The 15555-nt window shown below is 55.4% G+C and overlaps 1 protein-coding gene across 1 annotated transcript in view; it reads right to left on the bottom strand.

Annotated features, from left to right (window-relative positions):
- Nucleotides 1-5100, bottom strand: part of NUDCD3 (NudC domain containing 3) — a 28555-nt gene extending 23455 nt beyond the window's left edge. The window contains exons 1-2 of the mRNA XM_062510617.1: nucleotides 4765-5100; nucleotides 2394-2683 (exon numbers count right to left, since the gene is read on the bottom strand). Of these exons, the coding sequence (XP_062366601.1) occupies nucleotides 2394-2683; nucleotides 4765-5085 (611 nt within the window). The 5' untranslated portion in view covers nucleotides 5086-5100. The remainder of the gene's footprint in view (nucleotides 1-2393; nucleotides 2684-4764) is intronic.
- Nucleotides 5101-15555: the final 10455 nt, after the last annotated feature.

Below are 15555 nucleotides of genomic sequence, written 5' to 3'. Positions count from 1 at the left end.
ATGCAGGGCTTGGTGTTCAATGCCTCAGCTACAGGCTGCAAAACAGCACCTGATTGTCTCAGGTCTGACAGAGGCCACTCTCCAGCGGAGCCAGGACACACTCAACAAGTGGCACACACGAGGGTTTTAACCAGGCTCTCACCACACACAGTGGAAACCATCCCACTTGGCTCCACCACACTCACTGTCAAACCCATCCTGCTCCCAACGAGAGTCTTCATCTTCCTTCCTGATCCATCCAGTTTCCTTCCTGCAGCCCTGGCATTTGTTTTCAGGCAGCTGAACTCTCCTCACACCAGCGGCTGCCCCACAACCGAAGTCCTGAGGTGAAACTTCATGGGGCAAACCAGCCCCACAGCAAACGTGAACTGCAAAGGGACACATGCAACTGATACTCAGCCCAGCCCAGCTCTCTCTGCTCACAGCTTCAGTGGGCCTCCAATCTCTCCCTCTCTTCTCCACTGAGAGAAAGCTGAGCTGGACACACCCAGACCTCTGGCAGGGCTTTTTTTGACTTGCTAATTTTGCCCAGGCATTGGTGTCAGACTGGTAGCTCCAGGGACAATCCTCCTCTACCAAGAGAGCTTCAGCACAGGCATTGCATGTGATTTCATTTTTGGCATCTGACTTATCTTAATCCAGTGGGATGTACATCAGTTACATATGAGTCCCTTCTCCTCCTTCCATTAGACCATGTGACTCACCAGGCACCCTGCCGGTCCCCCTTCTTCTCCCTCCCCAAATGGTGGCCACTATAAGGCTCTGCCAACACACACGGAGCTCAGGCTCTTCTCCAACATGGCCTCCAGCCAAAGCTGCAGAACCCGACTCCACCATTGTCCTAGCATAATGGATTCATGGAATATCCTGAGCCGTAAGGCACCCATGAGGATCATTGAGTCCAACTCCTGGCCTTGCACAGGATGACATCAGCAATCCCACCATTTGCCTGAGAGCATTGTCCTAAAGCTCTTTGAGCTCAGGCAGCCTTGAAGCTGTGACCAAAGAGCCTGTTTTGAGTGCCCAACCATACCCTGAGGGAAGAACCAAACCTCTCCACTCCTGCCACTTATTCCACTGTTCCCAATATTTTGGTTTTCAGACTGTCTCCTCCAAGGGTCAACAGCCTCACAGTCTGAGCTCTGAATTCTCTCTGCCCCTCAGGGGCATCTGCCATCCCAATCCTTACAGGATTTGCGGTTCTTCCAGTGGTCAACTTCTTTCTGGCAACTTGCTCTTCCCAATGACATGTCCAAAACTGGCTGGGAGGACAGGGATCACCCCTCCAAGCTTCCCTCCTCACCAGCACCAGTGGGACAGCAGGGACAAGCCACAGCAAAGCCCCACACATGGCCAGGACCATTGTGGTGATTGGAGAGGGTTGGCACAGCCATCACATGGGGTCTGACCACAGAACACACCAGGGAGGGGAGGAGCAGATCGAGTATGCACAGCCAGCTCACAGCATTATTCCCCTGACTTTGTCAGCAAAGAAACATAGGAGTTTTAACCACATGAGGCCCTGAGTAAGGGTTAGGCAGCTCTGACTTGGCTCAGGGTCAAGGTGATGCCAGGGAAAGATCAGTGAACCCTGTACAGGATGTGCAATCAGGTACATGGTTCAGAGAGGCCATGCTGGCTCTCTGGAGCTCGTGTTTTGTTGCTCAGCAGTCAGAGACTGGAAGTATCCCAGAAACTGTGGAAGGACTTTGACACAAGGACATTTCTGCACAAATGGAGGCTGCTTGGCACTGCTGGAAAGCCACCAGGCCTGGCTAAAGGGAAAAATCTGCAGCACTTGCTTGATCTTCAAAGCTGGCCCTGCTCTGAGCCAAGGGCTCAGCCAGAGACCTCTAGAGGGCTCCAAACCTATTTGCTGCTGCAAATGTCACATGACCAGGCCTGCCAGCACCAACTTGCAGGTATTGCAGGTAATATCTGTGCATGCTCCCAGACGGCTTCTGGGGTGTCTCCCAGTACGCCAGGGAGTCCAGCACTAACAAAACAGTTGCAGACTGGTGCCACGAGTTCCACATGAGCCTTAGCAAGTGCCAGAAAAGGGACAGTGCACACCACAACCCGTTTGTGGAGGAGTCACATGGCCCAGCCAAGCTTTGTGGGGCCATGTACAGGATATGCCACTTCCCCTGCTCAGAGCAGAGAGGTAAACCCTGAACCACCCACAGGACAACAACTGCTGCCCTCCTGTGGGGAGTTACACAATGCCTCTGGCCTTGGAAGCCTGCAAAGGAAATCGTGACAGCCTCACAAAGGGCTGAGTGCCTGCAGAGGAAGGTCAAAACCCAAAAAGGGCTGTGCAGGGAACAGTGGACACCCTGCTCACAGTTTTGCCTCCCCCCACCAGGAGCGTGAAGAAAGTAAGAGACCCTTACGTCGGCAGCTCTGCTGGGGCAGCAGCCCCTGGAGGATCCACTGCCACAGGGCTGGAGGCTGTGGCACCCTGGGCTGCAGCTGATTCCTGAGTGCCTGCAGCTTCCCCAGCATGTGGTGCTGGGATGTGCTCCGTTGTCTCCACCTCAATCTCCTGAGCTGCAGAGCACAGCCTCACCCTTTCAGCAGCTGCAGCTGCCTCCTCCTCCTCCTTCTTCCTCAGCTTTGCCTCCAGCTCCTGGCGCCTCTTCTCATCATCCTGCCTGGCCATCCGTTCAAACACTCGGAATGCCTGGAAGAGAAGGGGCAAACTGAGTAAGTAGCACTGCCAGCTCTGCCTGGGATGCTAAGAGAAGGAAAGGAGCAGCATCACACTTGGGGCACCTACTCCTTCGTGCCCTTCCTCTCTCTGCACAACATACCAACCCCCAGCTGCTTCAGTCACCAACAAAAACAGCTGGTGACTCTTTGAAAAGTCCCATGGCCACGTCAAGCACACCTCAGAAACTCTTGGGAGCATTTCGGAACTGTTTTCAGGATTGCATTCTCACAGCCAACCTCACCCCAGCCTGGGAAGAGGGCTAGTTACTCCAGGGAAAAGCAGAGTGGTGAGATTCAGCTCTTGGCTGAACCTTGACTCCAAGAGAGCCTTCCCTTACTCCATATTCTAGGGCTCACCCAGGGACCATTTGCAAGCCTGGACTCAGACAAAGCCTCCAACAAGCAAACAGGATGAGCTGCCCCAGGAGAAGTTGCAGGACAGCTGACCTGGTTCTGACTGTGCTCAAACAGACAGGTGCAGGAGAAGATGTGATCCCAGGAGATGAAATCCTACCCCTCATCTGGCTTTTGGCCATGCCTGTCCGGTGCAGGCTGGAGGTCAGAAGTGAAGCCCATGACATGCAGAAGCATCTGCAGCAAGGAGTGATGGCCACTCAGACCCTGCACCTGCTTCTTGAAAAGGCTGAAAGCTCTCCCACCCAAGTGCCAAGGCTTTGGCACTGTAAACACGTTCTAAAAAGAGTGCAAACATCAACCACAGCCCTCCTTCACTTCCCAGGAATATTTTAGAGGCAGATTTAGTGGACTGGCACACCTGCTTGATTCAAGTTTTCCTCTGGGTCCAGGAGGTGCAGGACAAAGGACATGGCCCAGGGAGGGCTCCTGCCAGCACAATCACAACAGGACAGAAGCTTGTGCCACTCACCCCAGCTTTCCTCCCCAAACAGTAAGCAGAGGGGAGGATGTGGGAGAGGTGAGCACCAGCCCTGCATGGATCATGCAAAGCAACACCTCAGAAGTGTGTCCCCTGGACTGCAGTTGAGTGAGGACAAGGAGGAATGAGCCCATTCCACACTGTCCCCACACTCTGAGTACCTCTGGCTGCAGCCATGAGGCTGACCTGACTAACACCTTCCCATGGCAGGAATACTGTACCTCCATCCTTGTGCCCAGCACCAAAAAGTCCCAGGGGGACACCAGACAGGAAGCTCATCAGCACTGACAGTAGTTCTGCCCAGTAGTTTGAGCTCCATGCTGTCCCTGTGAAGCCTGAGTCCCCTCTGGGGTCTGCCTAATCCAGAGGGGCCAGCAGGAGCTACGTCTGGCAGTAATGCGGACCCCCAAGTGCCACAGGGCACTATAGGGAGAGGCAGTACTCCAGTCCCCACGCCTGCAGCACACCAGGTCTGATGTGCCTGGGAAGGAAAACTCACCAGTCCAAGCAGACAAATACCTTAAATCCAGCCTGATTCTAAGTTTTACGAGCTTGTTTCCTCCTTGCCAGTGAAGATTAACAACAGACTAGAGAACTCCAAGTCAAAGCTGCTCCAGCACCGAACCAGGCAGGTCAGGTGCAGGACCAGTGCAATGACGGCCACAAGCTCTCGCTGAGCCCAGCCCAGACCTGCCTCCTCCAACGACTCCCGGGTCCTTATCTGCCTCCTGCCTCTCTCTGGGCTCTCTGCTCCCACGGCTCCTGGTGGCAGCTCCCTGAGACCACCCTGTCCCGGTGCTCCCGGGGCCAAGCTCGGAGCTGATGTCGCAACCGGGCTCTTCCCACCGGGATCTCGCAGTCCTCACCTGCCTCCGGGGCTCCTAATCTTCTTACGAGGGTGACGCTTTCCCTCGCTTAAAAGGACCTCTCCTGCCTTCCTCTGCGCTCCTCCAGGCAACGCCAGCACCCTGGGAGCTACTGTGCCGCTCGACCCCACCCCGCATTCCCCGCTCTGCACGGACCTAACCCCGCCGCCCGCCCGGTACGAACACCGCCCAGCCAGGAAGACACGGCCCATTCGACTCGGCCCCGCGGCAGGGACAGCGCCGGCCGCCAGCAAGGCCAGGTCGCGCCATCCCCCCGGGCCTCGCCGGTACCTGCAGGGCCATGGCCTGCGCCGCGCCGGGCGGGAAGCCCAGGCGGTCCCCGGGCCGCAGAAGGAGCCGATAGAAGTCGGTCTTGCGGTAGAGGAAGCCGAAGAGGATGCGTAGGAATTCCTCCACGTTGCCGACATGCTGCAGGATGCCCAGAAGCGCCTGGTCGTACATGTCAGTGAGCGCGGCCTCCATGGCGGCCCAGGGCCCGCTGTCACGGCAACGGGTTCGGCCGCGCTTCCGGTCCGCCCGGAACCCGCCCCGCGCATATGGATTCCGGCCCTCCAGGAGGCTCCTCCCGCCTCGCTGCGGGTTCCAAGGCATTCCCGGCGCCCAGTGGCACCGCTGGGACCTCGCGTCACCTCGCAGCACCGGGAGACGTCCAGACCCCGCGTCCCCGCGACCCTCTGTGTCTCTCGTGTCCCCGACCTCCCCTCCCCTCGCCATTCCCGACTCTGCCCCCACGGGGGACGTGGCGGGGGCGGTGTGCAGGACCTGCTCCGAGCCTCCAGCGGACGCCCAGGCCCCTGCACCTCCTCCCGGGGGTCCGGAGGTCCCGTCCCTGCTCCCGCGGCAACGCCTGCATTCGGGGCTGGCGGAACTCCCCTAACCGTCCCCTTGCTCCTGCCCCCGGTCTCTGCCCTGGTGTTGCCCCGGCCGCTGTGATACCCTGGCCTGCTCCTCACCTGTCGCAGCATGGGTTTATCCAGCCGTGTGCGGGAGGTTTGGTCCAGAAAGATCCTGAGAAAGACCGTATTGCAACTACCAAAATCAAAAATTATTCCATCAGCTGCTTCCCTTGATTGACTTGATCAAGACTGCGACCATCCAATCAACTCATCCACCAGACACCCCCTGCAAATCCCCTTCTCCAGGGGAGAGAAGGGTGTTGGGGGTGCCATGTCAACAGCCCAGAGAGGTGCTATCCATAGTCTTCCCGTTGTCCCTGGCTGGAGTTGCCCCATTAAAGAAGACTGATCAGGCAGGCCTTGCCCTTGGTCAAGTTGCGCTAGCTGTCCTGAATCACCTCATGCCCAACGTGGGCCTCAGCGGAGCTCCCAAGGGGGGTCTGTTCCATCATCTTCCCAGGCTCAGCTGAGGCTGAGGAGCTGGTACACATGGCAGGCCAGGGTGGTGGTGGGTCCTGCTGTGTACCTCAGTACAGCTTCCAGGGCTCCATCCTGCCAGTGGTGAGTTGCTCCAGACTCAAGACAGTCGCTGCTCTTGGAGATGCTGCTGTGGGGCTGAATGACTCCACTGGCAATGAGATCAAACCAGTGTCTCTATGGAGGATGGCTCCAAGGTTCCAAGGCATGGGGCTGCTGCTGAGATCATCCTGTCTGACCAGGGAGCAGTCCCAAAGGATCTCCTTGGGCAGTGCCTTGAGGAGGATGTGGCTGCCCTGGGACATGTGGCTGCTGGGGGATGCCCCACAGTGATGGCTGTGATGGATACTGGGAGCACCATGGGGGCTGGGGCCACCTCTGTCTCTGTGTGTTGGTGCCAGCAGGGTCCCCAGGTATGTGGGCCGCTCCTCTACACTCTTTTGGTAGGTGGTGAGGTGTTGTGATGGGCCCCACCTGTCTGGGCAGCTCCTGGGCTTCTCCAGGGCAGTGGCACTGTGGCCCAAGAATGGAGGTGGCCAGTGAAGGTGGGTTGGTGCTGGTCCACTGGAGACGAAAGCTCTGGGGGTGAAAAAACAGCTGCCCCCTGAGACTGAGGTGAGTGGGAACTGTGCTGGGCCAGGGGGAGCTTCAGGGGCACCTGTTGAGCTGGCCTCCACTGCAGACATCCCCCAGCTCTGTGCCAGGTGCGTGAGGTGCTGGTGGCCAGGGCAGTCCTGCAGTGGGTGCTGCTGGGCCAGCAGGATGGGCAGCAAATAGGGTATGAGACAGGAGAGGTGGCCCCAAGGAGCTGCTTGCCCTGAGCCAAGGACTTTTCTGTGTCCCGTACTCTGCCAGGAAGGAGATGCACTAAAGTCTGGGAGGGAGAATGGCTAGAACAGCTGTCCTGAACTGGCCAAGGGGATGTTCCACACCATAGAGCGTCATGCCCAGTATGGGGGAGTTACCCAGAACAAAGGGCTTCAAGGGGTTTGGGGACTAGTTTGGCATTGGTTAGCAGGTGGTGAGCGGTTGTAATGTGCACCACTTGTTTTCTTTTGTGTTCTCTCCCTCTCACCATCTCTCATTTTTTTAAAATTATTATTACTATTTTACTGCATTTCAATTATTAAACTGTTTTTATCTCAGCCCACAAGTTCTATTTTCATTGCTTTCCTGAGTATGCTCCTTACTCCATGAGGGGCAAAGTAAGTGAATAGTTTCATGGTTCTTAGTTGCCAGATGACAGTCCTTTTTGATGACTGATGTGGGGCACAAAGGACTTGAAATAATTCCCAGGTGCCAGCTCCTGACTCATCCAAGAGAACTCCGGGAAGTGTTTGGTCCATGTCCAGGGCAGGTCCACACCAGCAGCTGCCTGACACCCTCAGGCACTTCCAGGAGCACTGGGATTTGCTCTGGAGACAGATGAAGTCCCAGATAGTCTCTGCAGAGATTTTTAGAGCAGCTGTTCAGAGAACCCTGTGTATGCTGGGGAAGGGCTGAATCTGGTGTCTCTGCTTGACCTGTCACCAGCAACTGGGGAATATCTGGGTCCCCCACAGAGATGGCAGAATGTTGCTGGTAGAAGCCCCCATGAGGTCACAAAGCACCCTGTGGAGCCGCAAAGCCAGGCCCTGGTATGCAGTGTGCAGTTGTGTGTCATGGGCTTCAGCAGCAGTGGCAGGAGCAGAAGCAGCAGCTGCATCATGGTGCATCAGGCACGGTGCACCCTGACTCTTATTCTCCTCCTGGTGGCCCTGCCAGCCCAGGATATTGAGGCTGCTCCGTGGCGAGCACAAGCAGTGGGTAGGTGGGCAGGCCAGGGCCAGTACCCAGGTCTGACAGATTCCGATGAACAACAGTGACTCAGAATTCACCTGACACACTTTCTCTCCAAAGCACTGGAGCGTGAGGCTATGCAGCAGGAAGCGCCTCAGGAAGGTCGACAGGCAGTGCCAGTCCCTGGGGAAAACACCAAGGCCTTTCACATAACAGGTATGTCGGGTAATCGCTGTCTGTTGGCCATTCAGCAGCATCTGCTGATACCCCTGCGTGTCTGCAGGCTCTGCCCCAGTGCCAAACTGTCAGTGCAGAGCCAGTGCTCTGCCAGCAGCCAAAAGCAGCTCTGGGCTGTCACCTTGAGGGTGCAGGTTATTGCTGTTGCTATCCCAAGGACACACACTCAGATGCTCTGTGGGTGCAGCAAGATGCTCAGCACCTCTTACACTCTGTCCTCAGGGATTTCACAACTTTGCTCTTTTGGGAGCAAGGCCACCTGCACACCCCTCAGCAAATGATGGGAAATGTGACTTTGGATCTAATGTCCCTCCCTCAGCACCTGCATCCCAGACCTTGCTGTGAGACCATGGAGGCCCTAACACAACAGATGGGGATCCCTGCTCAGAACTGGGCTCCGAAGTGGTGCACTCTCAGATCAGCATGGCTTAGGAGGACCCTACATCATTGTCCTGCAAAACTCTGTGCCTGAGCCATGCTGAGGCTTTACTTTTCCCTGGTCCTTGATGGTGCTGGCCAACCCTGGGGAAGACCCCCATGCCAGGATATAGGAATGCTTTCAAATTTATCCAGGCACTGGGCAGCCCGGCCACAGGTTGCAAGTGAGAGACAACTCCTGAAAACTGGAGACAGGCAAACACTGCCCATACTGCAGAAAAGGCAATAAGGGAAAGTTCAGGTGTCTCCCTAGAGGACCTGACTGAATCCCTTTGGAGCATGGGTGCTGGGTTGCGGAGGGGGAATTGGGGGTGACTCTCCTTGACACCAGAATAGGTTTTGCCCATCTCACTCCAAGGGGTGAATGGTCAGACAGCTGTGTTTCCTGCATACTCTCTATCCTGCCTCCTGAGTCCTGTCCACAGAGGCAGCTGTATCCTTCAGCATCACAGCGTGTCTCCATCCAGGGCAGCACCTTCCAAGCCTCAAAAGGGAAGATGGGTAAGGGCAAAAGAAATAGTGGGCAAATGGGCAAATGTGAAGGATCCCCAGGAACAGGGAGCAAAGCCTGGGTGTGCTGTGTTCTTCTGTGATCCTCTTCCCTTTTCTGTTGTTCTATCAGGACAGATGGTGCTCCAGAGTATGAGGGGAACTCTTTGTGGGGAGTCTGTTTGCAGCTGTGGGCACAGGCAGGGCTTTCCCAGCTTCTCAGCTGGACTCTACACTTGAACTCCCCTGGCACTGCAGGAATCACTGGTCAGTCCTGACTGACTGCACAGCCTGAATACTGCTTCCAGGGTTTGCTGGGGGGAAAATGCAACTTTATTCTTTCCATTAAGGTCCAGAGTATCAAGATGGAAGGGGACAATCTTCCATGGAGACATCCAAAGTGCTACATGAAATCCTGAGAGAACTGAGGATGATACTAGGAGGTGGGTATAGGTCACTCCTAACCAGCACAATTGGGCAGCAGAGGTTTCAAGTGCATGTACGGGCATGCCGTAGCTGCCCCCCCTCTCCCCCCCCATTCTCAGATCCTCACTGCAGGGACCCTCCATGTCATGCCCTGCAGTACTGGCGAGCTGCAAGGGTGCTCCAGAGTCTGTACTGCCAGTTGTGTCTGTGGCTGAGTCGCAGGGACTGTGTTTGCCACAGTCAGCTCATCCCTGGCCATAGCACAAGAGAAATTGTGGCCACGTGTGAAGAATCCTCAGGAGCAGGGAGCAAAGGCAGACACTGGAAGAACTCGATTGTGGCCGCTCCAAAGTCTAAGCAAAGCTGAGAGGAGAGAGAGGATCCAGAGAGCAGGGACTTGCAGGCCTTTGGGAGTTCCCTTGGTTTCTACTGAAGCCTAGAAACGTTGCCATCACGGGATATTCCCTCATTCAGAAACCCTAGTGAAGTGGAAAAGAACATTTGTTGGCAATGTCAGCCCTCTGATGAGATTGGCAGGGGTGTGCAGAACACACTAACGTGCACAATTGGTCCTCCAGGTGTGAACAGCCTGAGCCTCAACAGCACTGTCAGCAGGAGATCCACCAGTGCTGGGAGCAGCAGGGCAGACCCAAATGCTTTGGTGGGCAGGGCTGACACAAGCGCTGAGGATGCTAATTCTTTCCAGAAATACTGCATCGAAGGAATTGTGGCAATCCTTGGCTCAATACTGCTGGGAATGGTGCTGTGTTGTGTGCTCCATGTGTGGAGGAAGAGGAGAAAGTGAGTTGGTGGGGTGGGGGGGGGGCGACCAAACTGGTATGGGGTGGCATGAGGTATTTTGAGCTCTGGTGCTCTGGGTGCCCAGTAAGTTGCTGTGGAGATTGGTGCTGTGCACTGGCACTCCATGCTCTGCTTAGAGTTCTCTGTGCCCACAGCCCGCAGGGTGCCCAGTGCTGCTGTGCACTCCCACACCCACCCTGTGCCCCAGCAGCTTCCTCTCTCCATAGGAAAGCATAGGATCAAGAAGCACCACACAGCTTCCTGAGCCAGTTGAGAGTTCCTGGACAGCCAGACAGAAGAATATTTAGAGGAGCATAAATAAAGAGCAGCAGCACAATCAATTTTGTTATATTGGCAGCAAACTTCCATGGGTGCCACTGTAGGGCCTGGGAGTCTCCTGTGTACTGCAGGGGTGCAGGGAGCCCCATGATCCACTGAATCTAGCTTGCCACTGATTCTAATCCATTCTTATTTGATTTTCACTATATGTATTATCCATGCTGTAAGCAACAGTGATCCTGGACACGACCCTTTGTTGTGTTTTTGCAAATTCATATTAATTCCACCTGAACATGAGGAGGAACTTTTCCATGCAGGTGACCACACACTGGAACAGATTACCCAGGTTTTGGAGTCTCACCCACTTGTGATATTGCAGGACTGTCTGGACACAATTCTGTGCAATGTGCTCTGGATTATCCTGCTTGAGGAGGGAGGTGGGACCAGATGACCCCACTGTTGTTCCTTTCAGCCTTATCCACAATGTGATTGAAGTTTGTTTTCACTAATGCCTTTGCATGTGATTCACCAGCACACAGTGAGTAGAAGGGGTCTCCCATGCAGGGGAGGCACCCAGTAAGATTTCTTCATATGCTTGGGCACCATCTCCTGGAGAAATGCATGGCAAAAAAAGGAGCTGGAAGAGTGAGCTGGGGCAGACCTTGGCAGGGCTTTTCCCATCCCAGCTTACTGGGACACCAGAAAAAGGTGGGCTGCCTGTGCAGGCATGTCTTGGTTTAGTTTGAATTTCCTGGCAAATGCACAAAAAATGTCATAGTTTGGGTTTACCAATTTTAATATATTTACCTTTTGTTGTGAAATAGAATTAGGAGCAAAAGCAAAGCAGGGCTAAAACTTAAAAGGGGGTAGAGAAAAACTTTATTAACAACACAAAGAAAAATAATAATAAATTCAGAACAGATCTTCAGACCACTCCCTTTTTCCCCTTTTCACATCTTAACATACAGACGTACTTAAGTCAATTCCTTACTTAAATAATCTTTTTCAGTTCACTTTAGGGAGAGGAGTTTCTTCTTGTTCAGCTATTGGGATCTTTTTCAAGAGAGGAAATAACCAGTTCTCTCTTGACTTCACTTTTCTCATGAATAGCAGTCACCCGGGAATCTGCAATCATAAAACTCCTCCCACCTTCACAGCCTTCCCAGAGCTGTGTTTGTGGGCCATGTCAAAGTCAAGGGGTATTACTTTTAAGGATGAGCTACTCAAAGGCAAAAGTTCTCTTCAGCTCTCTTCTCTCTGTTCATACTTCGTTCCCAGGAACAGAGATCCCCTTTTTCCCTCGGGGCAAAGGATTTTCCAAACACTTTACACATTACCCCACCCCACCATCACCGTGTCTTTCTCCATGGTTTAAAGGAATTTTTTTAGCGTAGTACAGTCCACCCCTATAACTTACAAAAAATTTTTTCAGCCAACCTTCATGGCTTCTCCTCATTCTCTTTCCATCTAGAAACTTAGCTCTTGCTTCATTGACTTTGGTGTATGCTTTCTGTTCTTTTTCTTTTTTGTCTTTCATCCCAAGGAAGGATGGAAGGTCTGTAAGTCTTATCTGAGCATTGGAAGAGTTAAAATCTCACACAGAAGTTGCAGGGGCTGGGCCAGGCCATGCTGGAGCTGTGTCAGGATCTCAGGCTGCCCAGGCCACGCTGGAGGGAGCAGGACGAAAATTGCGAAGTCCAGCCAGAGGAGAAATCGGTGACAAGACTCTGACTTCATGGCTTCCCTCAGACGCTGACTGCACCCAGCTCCAGCCGCAGGCCGGGGGTTCTCCCTCTGCCCTGCCCAGCACACAAAGCCCTGGGGGCTCTGCCAAACCAGGGCCCGGCTGCCTCCCCCCAGGCCGTCAGGGCGGCTGGGCGGGCTCGGCCACCCCAGGACTGCTCCGAGCCACACCGGGGGCAGGGCAGGGCCCGCCGAGCCACGGCCACACCAGAGGAGGGGGAGGGCTAGCATCTTACCAATGGGCTTTTCCTTTTTTTTGTTATTGGGGCTCCAGATTGGAAACGGGGCCCAGCAGCCTCCCGAGCCCACCCCTGCCTGCCTCGGGCCACATGAGAAGGGCCCGGGCCAGGTCGGCGTTACCTTGTGAAAGGCCAGAAATGAAAAAGTTTTTCCCGGCCTTTACTTGCTTCAAATGTGATTCACGGAGCGAACTGACTTCTCCAATTGGTTTCTCAAGCTATCAACAACTGAACCAGCCTTCAATTGGTCCCATCAATTCACAGAGGAAGTTCTCATGGAGGTGCCTTCAAGGCATAACCAGCGCAAGGCATCCCCTGTGGAGCTCTGCCACAGGGCTCCTGTGTCTGGCTGCTGCTCAGAACAGGCACTGAGTGCTCCCTAGCCTCCAGCAACACAAAGACCCAGGAATATTTTATATATAGTCTGTTCTATACCTTTTGTCATGACATATTAATGCTCTGTGGTTCATACATTTATTCTGAACCTGCTTTCCTGTTGCTCCAATAAACCAAACTATTCATGAATCTGTCTCGATTAAGTTCTCATGAAACATGATTGCACTTACACTGCCCACCCAGTTGGTGATGTAGGCACACGTGGCAGGGGTGTGAGCAATGGAACAAATTTGGGGGTGAGGTAAGGAGAGAGAGATCATTCAACAGCTAAGTCAGGGGCAAAACACTTGACTCGGGAAAATTAATTTTAATTTATTACCAATTAAGAACAGAGTAGGACAACATGAAATAAGAGGATCAGTCAGGAATGGAGCCTGGGTAGGCAGGGGCACAAACTGCTGCAGTACTGGGGGTTTCCAGAGACTGCTGCTGACACTTTAAAGGTCCATAGTGTGCAAATGAGTACTGCGATGCCCAGTGATGCTGTTGAACACCAGGACATGTGCAGGATCCTGCAGGTCAAAGCCAGTACCAGGACTGGGAGTGCTGATGCCAAGCAGGTGGATTTCAGGGCAGGCTTAGCATCCATGAGAGGCTCCCAATGCAGCAGTTACAGATTTACAGGTGCTACTGGGGCAGGGGGAATGTATCCCCTGGGTCTGTATGTGAGATTGCCACAGACTGGAGTGCTTCCCAAGGCATTTCCCAGAGCTCCCAGGGTGCTGCTGCCTCACTGCTCTAAATGCCTCCAGTATCACAGTCCCACTGCTCAGGAATGGAGCTCACTGAAGGATTGAAGCTGACAAAGGTCTAATGGTCCCAGTGCTGGGGATCTGCAATGTCCAAAATTGTTCCTGGGGGCATCTTGAAGGGCCACCCATCCTGTTCCTTCCCAGCACATCCTTGGCCCTGCACCCATCTATTTAGTTCTGCACCCATGTGATCAATGCTGCTCCCCATGTGCAAGGCTCTGTACTCCCTTTTGCTCAGTGCTACACCCTTCCATGCTTGGCCACATGTGCACACTTCGTGCTGTGCCCCATGTTTGGTGCTGTATCCCACATACTCAGTGCTGCACTCCATGAACCTGTTGCTCAGTACTGCTCCCGAGACCTGCCTCTACCACTGCAGGGGTGTAGACACACCTGGATCCCTTCTCAGATTTGGTGGTACAGGGTTATGGGACGTGGGGTCCCAGAACATTGATCCGCTCAGTTTCATCCAGGGACTCCTGCTGCAGTTTCCTCCCCAGTTCTCGAACCTAGGGTAAATGGGGACACCCACTGGTGACAGGAACGTGGAGCGGGGACAGCATGAATGTGTGGGGTCAGCTCCTGCTACTGTTTTGGCGAGCTGAGAGTGGCAAGGGGTCCCCACACTCCAGGTACACATCCCTTCTTATCCCCCAGGCCCAATGTGTGCTGTGGCGCTGCACACCCAGTGCTGCACGTGGCTTGGGACACAGGCCCCATGGGGACACAGGACGGACTCTGGCCGGGTGACACAAGGGCAGTGATGCAGCAGGGCTGGGGCACCCTGGCCACTTCTCCCCCACACCAGGTGCCATCTGCAGCCCCTTGTCACCAGTGTCCCCATGACACAATAGCGTGCAATGGCCCAGCTGTGGCCAGCCCCCAGCCACTGACCCATGCAGAGGCACAACTCCTGGCCAGACACCCCAGCTTACTGTGCCAGCTGACCTGCTGCCCTGGGGCTGCCTGTGGCCTCTGACCACTGAGCTGTGGTTCCTGCTGGGCAATGATCACACCAAGGCGGGAATGGGCACTGGAGCTCACCCTGCTCAGGGCACCTGTGTGCCCCCCGCATGTGCATCTGCACATGGGACTGTGTGTATACACATGTTCACAAAGGGCTGCACGCTGTGGGCAGGGGTTCACCCCTGCCTGTCACCCAGGCTGGAGGTGCTGGGGGAAACCCAGCAGGACCTCCTGGAAATCTCCTGAGACCTTGCAGGTTCTCCTGAGCTGCAACCACTCAGATGGTGGCATGGTTGATCCTGATTTCAGTCCCCATGTGTGGCCCTTGTTGAGGCCACACATGCTTGAGGATACCCCTGTTTTGGTGCTGTTGCTGGGTGCTGGTCTCAACCAGTGCAGACACAAGGCCCATGCATAATGTCAGTTCAGAGCTGGAATGCCAGCCCAGTGGTCAGCAGCTCGGTGCCTACCTTGGCTGGTGCAGCACTGTTGGTGTGCCTGGCACAGGCTGGTCCATGCTGGAGCTGAGCAGGGCTGTTCCACAAGTGGGCCAGAGCCACACCCATGCGAAAGCGTGTCGGGCTGTGCTGGAGCACAGCCTGGGCCCTCACACGAGCTGGTCTGTGCCCGTGCCACACTGGAGCAGAGCCCACATCGGTGCCAAGCCGTGCTAGATGTGCGTGAACCCCGTCAAGGTCACACCCGTGCAGGGCTGAGCCAGACAACGCCAGGGCAGAGCACTCATCTGGGTTAGGATGTGCCACACTAGCGCTGGGCCGTGCCAGAATGGAGTCAGCCCACTGTCGGGTCGGGCCGGGCCGGGCCGGGCCGGGCAGGGCCGGGCCGGGCCGGGGCCGGGCTATGCCATTCCCGTGCCGGTGCCGGTGCCGGTGCCGGTGCCGGTGCCGGTGCCGGTGCCGGTGATCACGCGATCGCCCCTCTACCCCGCGGGAGTAGCGCACGTGGTTCTCGGGCGCGGAGCCCGCGCGGAGGGGCGGGGCTGGGCCCGGGTCTGTGCCCGGCGCTGCCCAATGGCGGTGCGGCCCCGCCCGTTCCCTCAGCTAGCGGGCCAATGGACAGCGAGGGAGGTGCCGGGCCCCGGGTGGGGGGCGGGGTTTTGGTCATGTGGGGGCGGAGGGCGGT

The sequence above is a fragment of the Cinclus cinclus genome, chromosome 29, assembly GCF_963662255.1.
Source record: "Cinclus cinclus chromosome 29, bCinCin1.1, whole genome shotgun sequence".
Lineage (NCBI taxonomy): Eukaryota > Metazoa > Chordata > Aves > Passeriformes > Cinclidae > Cinclus > Cinclus cinclus.
Note: the sequence above shows the minus strand (reverse complement) of the source record. Positions and strands in the feature narration are given on the sequence as shown.